The following is a 19,425-nucleotide window of genomic DNA, read 5'->3' as shown; positions in this document are numbered from 1 at the left end:
ATGTGGTCAATTTTGGAATAGGTGTGGTGTGGTCTGAAAAAAATGTATATTCTGTTGATTTGGGGTGGAGAGTTCTGTAGATGTCTATTAGGTCTGCTTGGTGCAGAGCTGAGTTCAATTCCTGGATATGTTTGTTAACTTTCTGTCTCATTGATCTGTCTAATGTTGACAGTGGGGTGTTAAAATCTCACATTATTATTGTGTGGGAGTCTAAGTCTCTTTGTAAGTCACTCAGGACTTTCTTTATGAATCTGAGTGCTCCTGTATTGGGTGCATATATATTTAGGATAGTTAGCTCTTCTTGTTGAATTGATCCCTTTACCATTATGTAATGGCCTTCTTTGTCTCTTTTGATCTTTGTTGGTTTAACGTCTATTTTATCAGAGACTAGGATTGCAACCCCTGCCTTTTTTTGTTTTCCATTTGCTTGGTAGATCTTCCTCTATCCCTTTATTTTGAGTCTGTGTGTGTCTCTGCACATGAGATGGGTTTCCTGAATACAGCACACTGATGGGTCTTGACTCCTTGTCCAATTTGCCAGTCTGTGTCTTTTAATTGGAGCATTTAGCCTATTTACATTTAAAGTTAATATTGTTATGTGTGAATCTGATCCTGTCATTATGATGTTAGCTGGTTATTTTGCTTGTTAGTTGATGCAGTTTCTTCCTAGCCTCGATGGTCTTTACAATTTGGCATGTTTTTGCAGTGGCTGGTACCAGTTGTTCCTTTCCATGTTTAATGCTTCCTTCAGGAGCTCTTTTAGGGCAGGCCTGGTGGTGACAAAATCTCTCAGCGTTTGCTTGTCTGTAAAGTATTTTATTTCTCCTTCACTTATGAGGCTTCGTTTGGCTGGATATGAAATTCTGGGTTGAAAATTCTTCTCTTTAAGAATGTTGAATATCGGCCCCCACTCTCTTCTGGCTTGTAGAATTTCTGCCGAGAGATCAGCTGTTAGTCTGATGGGCTTCCCTTTGTGGGTAACCCAACCTTTCTCTCTGGCTGCCCTTAACATTTTTTCCTTCATTTCAATTTGGTGAATCTGACAATTATGTGTCTTGGGGTTGCTCTTCTCAAGGAGTATCTTTGTGGCATTCTCTGTATTTCCTGAATCTGAATGTTGGCCTGCCTTGCTAGACTGGGGAAGTTCTCGTGGATAATATCTTGCAGAATGTTTTCCAACTTGGTTCCATTCTCCACGTCACTTTCAGGTACACCAATCAGACGTAGGTTTGGTCTTTTCACATAGTCCCATATTTCTTAGAGGCTTTGTTCGTTTCTTTTTATTCTTTTTTCTCTAAACTTCCCTTCTTGCTTCCTTTCATTCATTTCATCTTCCATCACTGATACTCTTTCTTCCAGTTGATCGCAGTGGCTACTGAGGCTTCTGCATTCTTCTCGTGGTTCTCAAAACTTGGCTTTCAGCTCCTTCAAGCACTTCTCTGCATTGGTTATTTTAGTTATACATTCATCTAATTTTTTTTCAAAGTTTTTAACTTCTTTGCCATTGGTTTGAATTTCTTCCCGTAGCTCAGAGTAGTTTGATCGTCTGAAGTCTTCTTCTCTCAACTCGTCAAAGTCGTTGTCCATCTGGCTTTGTTCCGTTGCTGGTGAGGAACTGCATTCCTTTGGAGGAGGAGAGGTGCTCTGGTTTTTAGAGTTTCCCGTTTTTCTGCTCTATTTTTTCCCCATCTTTGTGGTTTTATCTACTTTTGGTCTTTGATGATGGTGATGTACAGCTGGGTTTTTGGTGTGGATGTCCTTTCTGTTTGTTAGTTTTCCTTCTACCAGACAGGACCCTCAGCTGCAGGTCTGTTGGAGTTTGCTAGAGGTCCACTCCAGACCCTGTTTGGCTGGGTGTCAGCAGCGGTAGCTGCAGAACAGCAGATTTTCGTGAACCGCAAATTCAGCTGTCTGATCATTCCTCTGGAAGTTTTGTCTCAGAGGAGTACCCGGCCGAGTGAGATGTCAGGCTGTCCCTACTGGGGGGTGCCTCCCAGTTAGGCTGCTCGGGGATCAGGGACCCGCTTTAGGAGGCAGTCTGCCCATTCTCAGCTCTCCAGCTGCGTGCTGGGAGAACCACTACTCTCTTCAAAGCTGTCAGACAGGGACATTTAAGTCTGCAGAGGTTACTGCTGACTTTTTGTTTGTCTGTGCCCTGCCCCCAGAGGTAGAGCCTACAGAGGCAGGCAGGCCTCCTTGAGCTGTGGTGGGCTCCACCCAGTTCGAGCTTCCTGGCTGTTTTGTTTACCTAAGCAAGCCTGGGCAATGGTGGGCACCCCTCCCCCACCTCGCTGCCGCCTTGCAGTTTGATATCAGACTGCTGTGCTAGCAATCAGAGAGACTCTGTGGGCGTAGGACCCACCGAGCCAGGTGCGGGGCACAATCTCCTGGTGTGCCGTTTTCCAAGCCCATTGGAAAAGCGCAGTATTAGGGTGGGAGTGACCCGATTTTCCAGGTGCCGTCTGTCACCCCTTTCTTTGACTAGGAAAGGGAACTCCCTGACACCTTGCGCTTCCCGAGTGAGGCAATGCCTCGCCCTGCTTCAGCTGGCATATGGTGCGCTGCACCGACTGTCCTGTACCCACTGTTTGGCACTCCCTAGTGAGATGAACCCGGTACCTCAGATAGAAATGCAGAAATCACCCATCTTCTGTGTCGCTCATGCTGGGAGCTGTAGACCGGACCTGTTCCTATTCGGCCATCTTGGCTCCACCCTCTTTTGTCTAGATTCTAAAGGTGATGGTGAAATGAACTGTCTAAGTACAATCCCAGACTACGTGTCTTCAGAGACTGATATCCTAGGTGAATTTTTTCAAACTTCAGAATCAACAAGTGAATGGACAGTGTATTTCTGTAGACAAAGGAAATACAGTATTCTCATCCACTTAGTCAATAGAAAAAACTTCAACCCACAATATTTGGTAACAAGAACCTGAACCATCCCAGGTTGGTGGATTCTTTCATATTTTCATGACGTTTCTGTACCAAAATTTAATTGATATGATTCATAAGCAGACAAAGATAAAGGCAGGTATGTATAAAAGGTTATTGGAAGGAAATATGTGATGTAGAAATACAGTCATTAGATTGATTATTCTAACTGGTGTTGATAAATCTAAAAATGAAAATATTTTCTATTTGTGGAGCCTTTAAAGAAGACAGCTGTCCTCTCATCAACAAAGTCATGAACTGTTAATGTTTTCAAAAATTCCTTTGGGTATTGCATTTTATGAAGCAAGAACAAGAAGACCCAGAAGTAATGATAAGCTAGAACCTGTTAGAGATGTGTTTGAAACCTGGAATCAGTTTTTACAAAATGGATATATTCCAAGTTGATGAATGATAGTTGATAAGCAATTAGTTGCATTCAGAAGATCATTTTGAGTAGAGTATCTTCAAAACCAAGAAAATGTAGATTAAAAAATTGAGTTAGCTATCATTAAATTCTTACTAATATTGCTGATAAAGTTGTTTTCAACTTTTTTCTTCTGTATATTAGTTTTGTAATATAACTTCTGTAAATTACTTTTTAAAATGACTTAAAAATATTAAAAATTAAAGGGTTCATTGGATGTAGTTGGTAAATGATGACTATTTTTCCTGACTGAAGGCTAAGTATAGGCAAATCCTGTGAATCAACAATTCCTTTTGTGGCTGTATATGCCAATGGAATTAACTCACAGGCCCATACAGAGACATATATATGATATTCATTGTGGCATTCTTTGTGGTGGCAGGATTTTAGAAACCATTTTTGGAGAGGAGGGGTTTTTTTAAAGGCAATTATACACCACGGAGTTGACAGACTGGAGATTCACAGAACAAGCATGACTAGAAAATTTATAAAAATGAAATGAGATGTATGACAAAAGACATTGTGTACATTTTTTTTTTTTTTTTTTTTTTTGAGACGGAATCTTGCTCTTTCGCCCAGGCTGGAGTGCAGTGGCGCAATCTCGGCTCACTGCAAGCTCCGCGTCCCAGGTTCACGCCATTCTCCTGCCTCAGCCTCTCCAAGTAGCTGGTACTACAGGTGCCCGCCACCACGCCCGGCTAATTTTTTGTATTTTTTAGTAGAGACGGGGTTTCACCATGGTCTCGATCTCCTGACCTTGTGATCCGCCCGCCTCGGCCTCCCAAAGTGCTGGGATTACAAGCGTGAGCCACCGCGCCCGGCCCCATTGTGTACATTTAAAATGAACACATTAAAACAAAAATATTTATTTTGCAAGAGCACATGTAAAAAGTAATAGCATTAAATACATTTGGATGATCTGGTAGGGAAGGAGAATAGGAATGAAGAATAGGAATAAAAGAGAAAGGAAGGGGGAAGAGAGAGAAAGAACAGGTGAATAAATGAGGAATAAATAAACCTAATTAGGCTAGGCGTGGTGCCTCACGCCTGTTACTCCAGCACTTTGGGAGGCTGAGGTGGGCGGATCACAAGGTCAAAAGATCAAGACCATCCTGGCCAACACAGTGAAACCCCATCTCTACTAGAAATACAAAAATTAACTGCGTATGGTGGCAGGCGCCTGTAGTCCCAGCTACTCTGGAGGCTGAGGCAGGAGAATCACTTGAACCTGGGAGGCAGAGGTTGCAGTGGGCCAAGATTGTGCCACTGCACTCCAGCTTGGCAACAGAGCAAGACTCCGTCCCAAATAAATAAATAAATAAATAGAAACCTAATTAGAAGGGGGACCATGAGAATCTTGCTGCATCTGAGATCTGAGATTCAGCAACAAAAACAAAATGCAAAGTCTGAGAAAAAATAAAGGAAAATACGTTTTTTTAAAAAGCCCAAATGATTCTAATATGCAGCCAGGGATGAAAATTACTTTGTAGACTGCTAAGAACTCTAGATTTTATTCTGATTGAGAGGAGAAGCTATTGGAGGTTGCCCGACCTAAGGTAATGCTACTGAAGGGTCACTCTGGCTTACAGAAGGAAAAGTAGACCATAGTTTAGTCAAGGATGGAAGTTGAGAAAAGAGTTAGAAAACTATTACATTAGACTAGGTAAAGGGATAATGATGGTGGCTGGAACTCAGTTGGTAGTGATTTAAAAAAAGATAGTAGTGATAGAGGCAGTGGTAAGTAGACAGATTCCAGATATGGTTTTTTTTTTTTTTTTTTTTTTTTTTTTTTTTTTTTTTTTTTTTTTTTTTTTGAGACAGAGTCTCGCTTTGTCGCCCAGGCTGGAGTGCAGTGGCGTGATCTCAGCTCACTGCAAGCCCCGCCTCCCAGGTTCATGCCATTCTCCTGCCTCAGTCTCCCTAGTAGCTGGGACTACAGGTGCCCACCACCATGCTCGGCTAATTTTGTGTATTTTTAGTAGAGACGGGGTTTCACCGTGTTAGCCAGGATGGTCAATTCCAGATATGTTTTGAAGGTTGAGTACACAGCCTGTATTACTGGATTGAATAAGGAATCACAGTAAGGAGTCAAAAATGATGTCAAAGCTTAGGGCTTGTGCAACTGAAAAAAAAAAAAAAGTGAATTTCCTTTTATTGAAAATGCAGAAGACTGGGAGAGAAGACGGCAGATTTTGTATGTGGAGGAAAGAGCATTGACAGTTTGATTTTAGATGTGTTGACTTTGAAATAATTATTTAGATGTTTAAGAGAAGAAATGAAATAGGCAATTGGCAGAATGGTCTAGAGTTCATGGCAGAGATGAGATACAGATCCATAAATTTGAGAGTTCTCAGCAAAAAGTAATATTTAAACCCATGGATTCAGTGGAGTGATCTGGATGATAACTGTAGAGTTAAAGAAAAGCCTTAGATTAGTTGATCCCTTAAGTGTCTTCTCTAAGTTTGTTAAAGGCTATCTTTTCCAAAACCTGCAAAGTTAGCTATGCAAGTTGAAACTAAACCATTGGATAAACTCGTGATATAATTATACAAAAAATGTATTGTATTCCTATTATTGGAGGTCCAGTATGTCCCAAATGAGAAATTTCTTACTATCTTGTCCATTCCATGAGTATAGGAAAATATGGTCTATGTGGATTTCTAAACATAGGAAAGTCTGCCATGATTGACTTCCTCTGACTCAATCTCGAAAAAGCTGAAAAGCAGGAGATTGCGTGGTACTAAGGATTAAAAGGAACCTTTCATGTTAATGTACAAAATTTGAATTTCATCCTTTGAGTGACTTTTCCCTAAAATGGAGTCCTTACTATGTAAGCAAGGGCAACTGTAAGCTCCTTTGTTGCTCTGCAGACAACCGTGTGGGCAACTGCTACCTGAAGTTTGGACCTCGAGGAGATGGGAGTCTGTCTTGCAACACCGAGATCGGGGTGGGCGTCAGTCGCTCTTCATGCTGCTGCTCTCTGGGAAAGGCCTGGGGAAACCCCTGTGAGACATGCCCCCCTGTCAATAGCAGTAAGTACAAAGCTGAAGAAGAGGAAGAAAACCAACTGGTATCTAAAGATTTGTTGCCATTTTATTCCTGAGCTGGGAGTGAGGAGTGTTTAGTGAGGACAAAACAAAAAAATTGAATTTGAACTACTTTCATTGATCACTCTGAAACCAGCCAAGAGTGTTAAAGGATTTGAATTCCTCTCTTCCAATGTTTTATCATGATATGTTAAAAAAATAATTTTTAACTGTAATCATGTATGAATAGTACTAATATCAGTTCTCCATGATATCACAGATAAAGTGCATTCCTGATTCTTCTCAAAGGTTATTTAGTTCAGCTTCATAGGTGTGTTGTATTCTTGAAGTCAATTAGAGAATGCCTTAAATTGAAACATCTGTTCTGATATGAACATGAACCAAAGCCTGTTTTCTCTAGTCTTAATTTACTAGCTAAAAGAGCTGCAAGGGAATTTTTTCTTTAATTAAAAACAAATGGTTCGTGTTATTCTACTGTGTATGTGATTAATAAAGTATGATCTTTTATGTAAAATATGTAACTTTAAATGTATTTGAAAGGGCACTAAGAAAAATTTGGATACACCCCTTAGGATGAGCATATTGAGCCTGTCATTTGCTGAATGCTGGATCATTGTCTCAGCCACTTGGACACAGGTACCAAACCTCTTATTTTTCTATTGTTTTGTAGCTGAATATTACACCCTGTGTCCCGGAGGTGAAGGCTTCAGACCTAACCCCATCACAATCATTTTAGAAGGTGAGCTAATCCCATTGTCACCCAGATTCAAACAAGGTAGAGTTAATTATAGAGAAAAGCTGGTGGAAAAGCTAGGGCAGAGCAGCCCCAACAAGATAATTTAGTAAAATTACAGATGGACTTTAATTACTAAAATGTTAAACTACCACTTTTATCAAGCAGTAATGATCCATTGCAGTGATTTCATGTCTGACTGTTCTGCAGACAAACTCTTTCCCATTGTCCTCTACTTTGAATAATCCCCAACTTAACTTTATTCATTTTTCTCAGATAATGCTAAAACTTCTATGACAAAGCCAAGAAGATATTTGAGCAGAATAAACTTGCCATCTAAGTGTGCATTCATTGGATGCATAGAAATCTGCTGATTCTTACAAGATCACACTTTTGAAAGCTCTAATATTAACTTTCATCCTTCTTGAAGGTGTTTTAAGTGCACTGTCTCCCCTTTTGTAGACATTGACGAATGCCAGGAGTTACCGGGTCTCTGCCAGGGTGGAAACTGCATCAACACTTTTGGGAGCTTCCAGTGTGAGTGCCCACAAGGCTACTACCTCAGCGAGGAAACCCGCATCTGTGAAGGTGAGATGAATTTGATGCCTAAAATGCTCACTGCTGTTTAAAACAAAATGGCTGCTGAGGCCTGGGGGAAAGGCCCATCCTCACATTCTACAAAAGGCTCAATTAAGACTGGTTCATAGCTTTTCTCTTTTCATATCAATGTGGCTAAGTTGTATGATGATAGACAAATTAATTTAGAACTCATTGCCATAATTCACTGTATTTTTCTAGGAGACTTGGTTAAATATAAATTGGGAAAATTGGGTAGTGTGAAAACCTACAATATTAAGTAAGTTATTCATGAAAATATTGATGACAATTACATTTTACATAGGAAAAACTGGTAAGCTTAAATGTGACCATTAACTTAATATTGATCAGTAATTTTTAAATGTTGGACTATATGGTATGAAGAAGTTCAAAGGTTATGCAGCTGCCATTCTTGCTTCCATCCCCTCACTTTATCACATGGTATTTCAATTCTTTTAGGGGCCTGTCTCACCACTAAACTGGGGGCTTCTGGAGGCAAGGTCCACATCTTACTCATCATTACAGCTACAAGTACTAGCTTACTCAATATTTAATTAATTGTGAAATGAATGAATCCTTCTAACTGAACATTAGACATGTAGCACAATTATTTCCATTATAACTTTTCTTTTGGAACATGTTCTATAAATGCATCTGGGAGAAATAGGATGTAATGAGGAGAACAACCAGCAGCTGCACTGCTTTAAGAATCTCTGAATGGGTACTAATTTGAAAGAAGCTACAAAGACAAAGGCTTTCCCAACCTGCATTCACTTTAAAGTTGGCATTAAAACTTGGCCTAAGTGACATAGGACAAAAGCAGGCTTTAAAGAAATTCCAATTGAAGAATGTGAATTGCAATAAAAAAGAAATATATATATATATATATATATATATGCGCCAAGGAAATTATTTTTGCCACTTTAGAATAATCTTTTGATGCTTTATATTTTTTAATATGGGGATTTTTTTTTCTTTTGAAGAAAGATGTATCTGTGTTATATAAATGCATTTTTGGGATATTTTCTTTATTTCTAAGTTTTGCATAAATAGAGATTTAGAGAATCACCTATGCTTTTTTCAGTCATAGAAGTAATATAAATTCATTGAAAAAATAGATTTATTAATTAATGGATATTCTTGCCTACTCTAGATATTGATGAGTGTTTTGCACATCCTGGTGTGTGTGGGCCTGGGACCTGCTATAACACCCTGGGAAATTACACCTGCATTTGCCCACCTGAGTACATGCAGGTCAATGGAGGCCACAACTGCATGGGTAGGTAAAGAACCCTAAGATTAATTAGAGCACAGTTGTCGACTTCACACATAAAGCACTTATGTCTCAGAATTATTGTTCAGGAAGTTTGGAAGTTAAATCTTCGTGAATTGAGGTGTTTCAGAGTCTTGGAAGCTGCGGGCTTAGTATCAAGTTTTTGACCTTTGGATATACATTTAAATTTTTAAAAGCATGAGTCTAATGTAGAAAATTTCCTCAAATGTGATCTATTCTTAAATTTTTCATCTCCATTCATATAGTGTGAACATTAATATACAAATAAAAGAACATTTAAATTTTAATGCTTAATTTTTTAATTAAATAAATGATTTTGAGAGAAAAAGAAATATGTATTAACATTGTCTCCCAAGAAAATTATAAGTGAAATCCTTTATCTAAGGATAAAGGAGAGATGTCAATCTAAAAATGATTTATGTTTAAAGATTTATTTTAAGATAGCTTCAAATGACTAAGAAGGTTTTCTGAGTTGTGTTCATCAGGAAAGCTTGATGTCTACAGCTGTGTGGGCTTCATTATAAGCTATTCGTGGATACAAATAGCTACCTTCTTTGTTTTTCTTTATGTAGACATGAGAAAAAGCTTTTGCTACCGAAGCTATAATGGAACCACTTGTGAGAATGAGTTGCCTTTCAATGTGACAAAAAGGATGTGCTGCTGCACATATAATGTGGGCAAAGCCTGGAACAAACCTTGTGAACCATGCCCAACTCCAGGAACAGGTAAGCACATGGCTCGTGCATCTACTGACTGCCACGTCAGTGATACACGCATATATCTAACAGTATAGTCAAAGTCACTGCATGCTAAAACTAGAGATGCTCAGTTACGAAAATTCCCAAGAACATCATATGGTTCTATTTCCCAAGTGGCCCTCTTTGGGATTCAAACACTAACTTCTGAGACGTTATGTTGGATAGGCTAGTGAATCCTGAAAATAAGATCCATTGCTGAAGAGTTAGAGTTTATAGCATTAGTCCATTTAAACTCATTATCTTAAACTATGTTTGTCAATTATTGATTTATTAATCAAACAAATATTTCTTGAGCAACTACTGTATGTCACTGTGCTAGACATGGAAGGTATAATATTTGGAGAAAAACTAAATTCAATAAGGATTTTTTTTTAGTTCAGCCGTGGAAAATATGCAAAAAGTGTTTTTTATGAGCGAATTTTACATAAAAGCAACCCATTGTCAAAATGTGCCTTTTACAGCATCTTCCTCAGACATCAATGAAATTTTTAGGCAAAAAATAGAGCTTGTCTTTACTTGGTCATATTTTTTTCACAAGGCAGATTCTTTTGAAAGAAAAATTGAAGGATAATAGAGGTAAGAGCAAAAATGCTTGTCTTTAAATTGCTGTCCATCTGGTTCTCTTTTATGACCTGGAGAATGGTAACTTTTAATAACTGTAGATCTAAGAGTTGAACCAGTAGGCCAAATAAGAAACAGTGATTGTGCATTTGTTACCAAATATTACTTAGGGTATATGTATTTAAATGTTTCGTTTAATGTGTTGATTAAATTAAGGAGAGAAATGATGAAAAGCAACACATAGACCTTTTTCAGTGGCTCCAATTCACTGGTCAAATGGATTTTCTTGGCCTTATCTTGCCATTATTATGTTCCATAAAATTAAATAGAAACATTCCTGTAATTCTCAACTTTAAAACTCCATGGTTACAAATTGAAGATCATTGATTTGGGGAATTAAAATGGCACTTCCTTTGTGAGAAGAAGCAAAAGGCTTAGAGTTGAGAGACAGGTCTGTATTTAAATCAAAACTCTTAGGATACTTATTGTGGAACCTCCTGCAGAGTATTTATCCTTTCTGAAACTAATTTCTCATGTATAAAATAGGAATATTAAATAATTACAGTGACTAATTCATATGGTTGCAATGACAATTAGGGAGATTATACATATAAATTATAATTTGCACATTGCCAGACAATTAGAAACCATTAAATTGAGCACCTGTTGTCTTTCTATCTGTTCTCAATACTCGGTATATATTGGTGGATGAAATTCACAATATCCCTGACCTGATAGCACTTGGAATATAGTATGCAGTTCAAGTTTTACGTAATACTGTTTTCAGAAGTTTTACTCACGTGTATAGCAGTGAGCGTCAGAAGCATTTTTCATCTTGCAAATTAGAATTCTTTTAAATTTCCATTGATTTGGTGAATTGTGTGTAAGAATACCTCTTATAGTCCCTATTTGATTTCATAATGCATTGTTTTTGATGACGCAAACTTCACATTCCAACCGATAGACACAGTAAAAAAAAAAAAAAAAAGGCAAAATTCACACCTCATTCATTATTCATTGTTTCCCTTTTCCCCTCTACAACATTATTTTTGCATGTCTATACCTTTGTGCAATCTGTAATTCCTTTTTCAATTTATACTTCAGTTTTTTTAAATCTTTATATATTGGATGTTTTTTAAAGCTCTGCATATCAAAAGAAAAAGAGTATTTAAATATCTAGATAGACATTTTGAATCTTAAAATGATTTACTTGCCTTCTGATATCAGAGCAGTAAAAAGTTAATGAGAGTGATAGAAATAACCATGATAATAATGGTAAAAAATGCCTAGATCCACTCCTAGCAAAAGCTGGCCTTGCTATCAAATAAATGTAATTGAAATCAAAATGTCTGGTGGTGAATAATGTAAAATATGTTTGTGAAAGTAATACAAAATGTTATTTTGAAGGAATTTGAGAAATTTAAGAGTGCATTGCTTTGTTTATATTTTAAAGCTGACTTTAAAACCATATGTGGAAATATTCCTGGATTCACCTTTGACATTCACACAGGAAAAGCTGTTGGTGAGTTTTTCCAGATTATGTTTGTTTTAATACATATGTGTAGCATTCTGTAAAAATCTATTCTGTGTTTTTAAAATTCAAGAGTACCACAAAATACAATAATCTGGAATTCAATCTAATATAGTTAGATAAGAGATAAATAACAGGCTTACAGACCCTAACCAAGTATTAATAATGATACTCCATCAGCATAGTCTGGTGATTGGGTTATGGTAGTTATGTGACTATCTCAATATTTGTCATAGCAACACCAAGATAAAGCTTCAGTTGTCCTTGTCATGCACATTGTATTACATGACTCTAAATGATCTACCTTATTTTAACCTTTAACTGCTATTTTCTTAAGTACATTTTTAAATTGTTGGTGTATTTTTGCAGTATCCCTTTTTACTAGTCTCAATACGAATTTACAGACTTATTTTTCGTATTAATTAATTCCTTCTAAGTGTACATTGTGTTGCTCACTCTAGTTTCCTTCCTCAAAGATTCAATAAGCAATGTAATTTTTTTTTTTTTTTTTGAGATGGAGTTTTGCTCTCGTAGCCCAGGCTGGAGTGAAATGGTGCGATCTTGGCTCACTGTAACCTCTGTCTCCTAGGTTCAAGTGATTCTCCTGCCTCAGCCTCCCAAGTAGCTGGGATTACAGGCACCCACTACCACACGTGGCTAATTTTTTGTATTTTTAGTAGAGACGGGGGTTTCACCATGTTGGTCAGGCTGGTCTCAAACTCCTGACCTCAGGTGATCCACCCTCCTCAGCCTCCCAAAGTGCTGGGATTACAGGTGTGAGCCACCACACCTGGCCTAAGCAATATAATTGTAAGTCTCCATTATGAATACATGATAAAACAAAATACATACAATGATGAAAACATAGCTTTTTAAACAAATGAATAGCAGCAGTTAGGGTAACCTGAAGAAGGGGTTTGATTGCCTAGAAAGTTCATTTGCTATATTGACTCTGAAATTACTTGGTATATTTTATCAGCTACTTACATTTTTTCCACCACTGTTTCTATTTTCTGGTATATATGTTTTTATAAACCAAAAAAATTACCTATACTAGTATATAATAGATTTTTGTGACACTGAATATTTGTACTCATCCCAGGGTACATGTAGCATTATTCAAGGTTATATGGTAAGTACATTAAGCAGAACAACATATATTTGACCAAATCTGTTCCATTTCAGACATTGATGAATGTAAAGAGATTCCAGGCATTTGTGCAAATGGTGTGTGCATTAACCAGATTGGCAGTTTCCGCTGTGAATGCCCTACAGGATTCAGTTACAATGACCTGCTGTTGGTTTGCGAAGGTAATCTGAATAATGTATGTCCTTTATCCAGTATAATTTGGTATACATAAATAGTATTTAGATGGTTTCAGATTTTTACTATTTCTTCTACAATTTTTCAAGAGTTGATCATCAAAGTGTGACGTGAATGTAACACTAATACAATAATAAAAAAGGACTCTTTAAAATGGAATTGTTGTTCTTTCAGATATAGATGAGTGCAGCAATGGTGATAATCTCTGCCAGCGGAATGCAGACTGCATCAATAGTCCTGGTAGTTACCGCTGTGAATGTGCCACGGGTTTCAAACTTTCACCCAATGGGGCCTGTGTAGGTAAGAAAGAGGCTGACTCATTCTTTGGCACTGAGCACACGATTCCTTAGATTTCCTATCAAAAAATACTTCAAGAATAATTTGGGAAAGATTTTCTCACTTAATCTGTTCATTTATAGTGAACCTATTTCACCATATCTTTGAGATTATTTTGTTAAGAAAGTAAGCCTCTTCAATGGATTTCCCCAGGATTGGACCTAAAATAAAATAATATCCTTGAGATAACAATAAACATAAAAAAAATTGCATGATTAAAAAAAGAGGGTTGGATACTTTAAAGCCTTGCTCATTTTGATTCAGCTGTTGTTATGGTTCATTTTCAGCCTGTCTATAATAATTAATAGCAGGTTAGAGAAACACAACTGTGAAAAATAAAGAAATCTTAATAAAAATCAGATACATGTAACATTTGTTTTATTTTTTTGTTTGTTTTAGATCGCAACGAATGTTTAGAAATTCCTAACGTTTGCAGTCATGGCTTGTGTGTTGATCTGCAAGGAAGTTACCAGTGCATCTGCCACAATGGCTTTAAGGCTTCTCAGGACCAGACCATGTGCATGGGTAAGAAGGACATGTTGCTCCAGGGAGTGAAGTGGGGCTGGGACTCCAGAACAGATCACAGTTCCATCAAGTGCCATGAGTAACTACTGTGTCTCTGTCGGAAACGATCTTGCAAAAAATTAACTGGGTCAAACTGTTTAAGTCTTGATTAAGTATAAAATTTGCAAGCAGGGACATACTGCAACATGTTCTTCAGTTCAGTGATTCTCAACTTTTTCTCCAGAAGATGTTCACATGGCTTGACAAGAAAAAACACTCTGAGTCACTTGGGCTTGTGTGGAACTTACCATAGCTTTGCTGCCCTTTACCTTCATGTTTCTACTCAAGACACCATTTTGGAATGCAAGAGAGTAGTAAGAGTGATAGCATTAAACAATAAATTTATACACATATGCACATATTTTTTTAAAACAAATCGTTGAATACATGGGATTTATGTACATATTTTGTGTTTTATCTGTTAAAAATAGCTTTAGGAGCAAATATAGCCATACTCTTTAAAAATTCCCAGTAGCTAATGTAATGGGTAGTCAAGTGATAATAGTGCTTAGTGAGTACTTGCTGAGCTGATGATTAATAGGTTTTCAAAGACAGATGGGCTGGATACCATGAAGCTGGGACTGAGTATAACCCCTTAAGTCTGATGTCAGCAGTTGGCTCTGCCTCTGCTGAAGAGTTTTCTTTCTGTGCTTTGCACTTGAAAGGGGAAAATTAAATTTAAAACTTGGCTACTTGTAATTAGCATGTTCTCAGTGTAGAAAAGGGTAGGGCTGTTCAGCTACTCTTTTGATATTCAAGATATCATCTATGTGAATATTAAAATCATATTTCAGTACTGTAGGACTGGTTTCCTTCATGACACGTCCATACAACAGGGAATAGCTGGAGTATGTCTGCAGGTTCATCCATTGCCTCCTAAAGCCCTTCCTTTGGACTTCTCCCATAATGGCAGGAAAAATTCTCTAGGTGATGTTTATACAAAGGAATATAGAGGATCTGGTCTTATTTGCATCAACTCCCTAAGAATGCTTGCTTATACATGCTTCTTCTTGCTATACTCCCAGAGAGAGTATGATTTACCAAAAAAAATATGAGATTTATGATTCAGAAATTCATATGGGGAAAATCTGTCCACTCATAACAATTCTTCCATGCTAAAAGCTAGTCAGATTCTTCAGTAAGACCTCCCTTATACAGAGCTTCCTTCCTAAAGAACAATACCAGCCCCCACCCTTTTTTTGGTGTGGTAGAGTTTCAGCAGCCTGGAATTCATAGTTGGGGAGTCTGTTCTCTCATATGATGAGTGACCTTTCTAAATATTTTCTTAATTCAGTTTTTTTGAAGGCTAATAGTGAATTCTAATAAACTTCAATTTGGATTTCATTACTTCATACAATTAAGTAAACTTAAGTTTGTCTTTGTTTTTCTGCTCAAATTAAGGAATTTAAATTTCTGGGTAAGTGTTTATAATGCCTTTTATAATGAAACAAATTGTTTCAGTATTTCAGAAGATCAGTTTTATTTACAATTATTAAGCAGACCTGTTCATTAATACATCTCTGCTAGGGGGATGCTCTCTTAGGCTATGTCTGAGTATTGTCTGAGTACAGTCAGTACCTGTTATACTGTATTATTTTCTTATAATTTTACAATTTTGATTCTTGTAATTTTGATTTTTCCATATCTCATACTCATTTTCCTGAAGTAGATATGAGTTCCTAGTACTGAATGAGGAAAATCTAAGTAATTCCATAGGTTAAACATATAAAAGGGTTAATAGCCTATTTTTTTCTAGTTAAAAATTGAATTTTTTGAGCCAACGTTTCTTTATAGATGTTGATGAGTGCGAGCGGCATCCGTGTGGAAATGGAACTTGTAAAAACACCGTTGGATCCTATAACTGTCTGTGCTACCCAGGATTTGAACTCACTCATAATAATGATTGCCTGGGTAAGTACTTCATTCAGTCTTTTATTGCTTCTATTTCATTTCCACACAATGTGCTGAAATAAAAAACAAAACTAAAGAACAAAAAAAATTATATTACTAAAATTGCAAATATGTGCCAAAAGATACATAATTTCATTGACTGGTTTCTAGTTAACTGAAACCATAGTATTGGCCTGAGTTGTCACAAGGCAATATACTCTTGAACCCTTTTGTCAATCAACCAATCATTTCAGGAAAAAAAGGTCATTCAGATCACAGTAAACATATTGGGACTGATTTATGGTTTGGGGTATTTGTATTCCCTTAATGAGATCAAAAATAGAACCTTCATTTTCTCAATGTTATTACAAGTATTTCATTTAAATCCATTCTGGATTATTTACATTCAAGTACCTGTAGCCTCCTACTTACACTTGTCATGTCTTGACATTTCATTTTCCATCAGCTTTTGAAGGCAGAATGCCTTTCCCCACAAAAATAATGAATGGTGACTAGGTTTCTAGATTAGCCCTCAGAAATATCTCCTATGCACCGTACAGGACTTTAGTCTTTGGCCCACAGCAACACACAAATGTGAAATGGAAACATAGTGAGTGGGAGAGGGTCCTGAAGTAGTTGGAGAAGAGAATAAGAGAAATGACAGCAAACGTTTATTCCTTGTTTATTGCATGCCAGGAACTGCACGGGTAATTTACAGCATAATGTGTTGTAATTCACATGGCCCTGCAAGGTATGTAAAAGAACTTAGGTTTTCTACCATTGTGGGACTATATCAGAGCTCATCCCCACCTCCTCATTTAACCCAACATAAGTTCCTCTCTGTTTTCTTTATTTTTCAAAATTCCACAATTGTGAAAATAAAAAGTAGAGCTAATTGGACATTTTATTCAACTGCTGCCTTCTTAACTAGTTTCTTAGAGCCTTTGTACAGTCAGGGAGAACTAACACTTAAATGAACTTAATACTTAATGTCGTTTTTCTTTCAATTATGTATGATATCAGCAATTCCAGTGTTTTTAATATCATTGATTTTCCTGTAGTAAATAAGCTCATTTATTTGTTCTCTGAATATGGTCAGCTTAGCTGCAGGTAAAGTGTATGCAAATTCAGCAATCAGATTACATCCCACATATCCACCTGCCTGTGGGAAAATAAATATTTTTCAATTAGAAAGAATGGAAAGCTTCACCTTAAACCTTGATTTTTATCTGGTTCTAAATTCGTGAGTTATATTAATATCAAAAATAAAAAAATGTATCTTTATGGTTGAAAAATAGTAGGACTCTATGGGATCCTATTAATTATATGATCCTTATGATGTGTGCCATTTTTCTCTGTTGATGAGGAATTGTAATATGGGATTTCTTATAAATGCATGCCAATAAGTATGTTTTTAAGTAGCGTCTTGTGAAACAATATACATGTTAAGGGCTCTTTCTGAAAAACGTACTCCTGTTTGCTTACAGACATAGATGAGTGCAGTTCCTTTTTTGGTCAGGTGTGCAGAAATGGGCGTTGTTTTAATGAAATTGGCTCCTTCAAGTGTCTGTGTAATGAAGGTTATGAACTTACCCCAGATGGCAAAAACTGTATAGGTAAGTATCTAAATAATAAGCAGTCTTCGTGGTGTTTTGTTTTGTAAAATGATGATGTGTACCTCCCCTCCTTTCACTTAAGAACTCATTAATATTTCATTTAATCATCAGAGCACATGACCAAGATAAGCTATGATGGAAAATTTTAGTATAAGGTGTCAACAATGGGAATCTCTCATAGGCAGTGTTTTTACTGGGGACAGAGCTTGAGGCTGTCCATGTCTTAAGAAAAGTAGGCAAAGGAAACAAATAAAGAAAATTAGCCACTTGCCAAATAAGAAATATCCAAGATGTCAGAAGAGTATCTTTGGGAATATTTGTTCATGGTGACCCAGTAGATCAGAGGATCCAAGTTGAATTCATGTTAATATCATTTGGCAGACAGATAAATCTATGCAACAATTATCTCACACTTAAATTTGCTTAAATTTAAATTCTTTTTTTCTCTTCTTTTTCTCTAAAGACACTAATGAGTGTGTTGCCCTTCCCGGCTCTTGCTCTCCTGGTACCTGTCAGAATTTGGAGGGATCCTTCAGATGCATCTGTCCCCCAGGGTATGAAGTAAAAAGCGAGAACTGCATTGGTAAGAGTAACATTTATTCTGAGGCCCACAAGTAGTTCAGTATAGTAAGACATGGTAAAGACTCTGGAAACATACTAAGTGCCAACCACTGCAAGCATGTTGACCTAAGGAATTAAACATATAACTGCCTACATCTGTTTTACTGAACCATCAGGAATGATGGTAAGAATAAAAGACTTAGGGATGTAAGATTTTTTCATTACCAGAAATCTAATGCTAGTCAACGAATTTTCAGCATACTCCAATCTTTTTTCCAAACGTCAACAGCGACTTTCAGTGAATTTAAAGAGTGTCTACAAAAATTGTAATCTTTGGCACCCAGTTTTAAAACAGCTATTAAAGGTGTCTAGGGTCTTAGAAATGTGAAGCAGAAAAATCTTGACAATGCTGTTGAGACATTCTTTTTCTTGGGAAGGCCTCATGTCAAAGCAGAAAATATTAATCCATTTGTCATAACAGATGTTTTTCTGTTGAAACTCTTCCAGCACACATGAACGCTGTAACCACATCAAAAGTGGGTCCCAGAATTGCCTAGTGGACATGATGAAGTCCGACCTTTTTTACAGTTCACTTTGTTTCACTTTTATACAAATTATTTTTTACAGCCTCGTTGAAATTCAGAAGCACCAGCATCTTAGTGTGGTTTTTCTAACGTGAAAAGATGCTAAGGATATTTTTTGCCTTTGAATTATCCAATTTTTTTTATTTCTATCGTCCTTGGCAAGATTCTACCTAAAGATATATCATTCTACTGTTCGTATTTAAGGGAATTAAATAGACAGGGCAGAAGGAAGTAGTTTACTTCATAGAATTTAATTATTCTTCAGACCACATAATTAGATACCATGGGTATCCCCTAGTCGTTCTGATTTTCTGATTTGTATAGTTCATTATAAGATTATCTAGCATTTTTAATACTTAAAAATAATAAACAGTGATACTAGAATCATCTCAGTAAGAAGTTTCTTGAAAAGGTTAAGATCCTGTTGTTCTTCCGTTTTCTTTTCTCATGCTCAATCTTGATTCTTTGTCTCTGTGATCCTTCTCTTTATGGAATGCTAATAAAAGTAGTGTGTCAGCCACTAGGAGGGAAATAGAAATACACATGCCTCCTTGTATTAGGCAGTCTTGGCTACCTTTCCTCTTAATGAAAGTATGGATATCTTTTATTTTATTACAGTAGCATATATTATTATTTATTAAGTTTCAGAAATATTTCCTTTTCCTTTATTGTTA

The 19,425-nt window shown here is 36.8% G+C and overlaps 1 protein-coding gene across 1 annotated transcript in view; it reads left to right on the top strand.

Moving 5' to 3' along the window:
- FBN2 (fibrillin 2) overlaps positions 1-19,425 on the top strand; it is a 281,077-nt gene that overhangs the window by 226,180 nt on the left and 35,472 nt on the right. Inside the window, exons 37-48 of the mRNA XM_055299218.2 lie at positions 6,226-6,387; positions 7,073-7,141; positions 7,598-7,723; positions 8,886-9,011; positions 9,599-9,751; positions 11,799-11,867; positions 13,062-13,187; positions 13,375-13,500; positions 13,936-14,061; positions 15,895-16,011; positions 17,478-17,606; positions 18,070-18,189. Of these exons, the coding sequence (XP_055155193.1) occupies positions 6,226-6,387; positions 7,073-7,141; positions 7,598-7,723; positions 8,886-9,011; positions 9,599-9,751; positions 11,799-11,867; positions 13,062-13,187; positions 13,375-13,500; positions 13,936-14,061; positions 15,895-16,011; positions 17,478-17,606; positions 18,070-18,189 (1,449 nt within the window). The remainder of the gene's footprint in view (positions 1-6,225; positions 6,388-7,072; positions 7,142-7,597; positions 7,724-8,885; positions 9,012-9,598; positions 9,752-11,798; positions 11,868-13,061; positions 13,188-13,374; positions 13,501-13,935; positions 14,062-15,894; positions 16,012-17,477; positions 17,607-18,069; positions 18,190-19,425) is intronic.

This window comes from Symphalangus syndactylus, chromosome 11 (genome assembly GCF_028878055.3).
Source record: "Symphalangus syndactylus isolate Jambi chromosome 11, NHGRI_mSymSyn1-v2.1_pri, whole genome shotgun sequence".
Classification (NCBI taxonomy): Eukaryota; Metazoa; Chordata; class Mammalia; order Primates; family Hylobatidae; genus Symphalangus; species Symphalangus syndactylus.
Note: the sequence above shows the minus strand (reverse complement) of the source record. Positions and strands in the feature narration are given on the sequence as shown.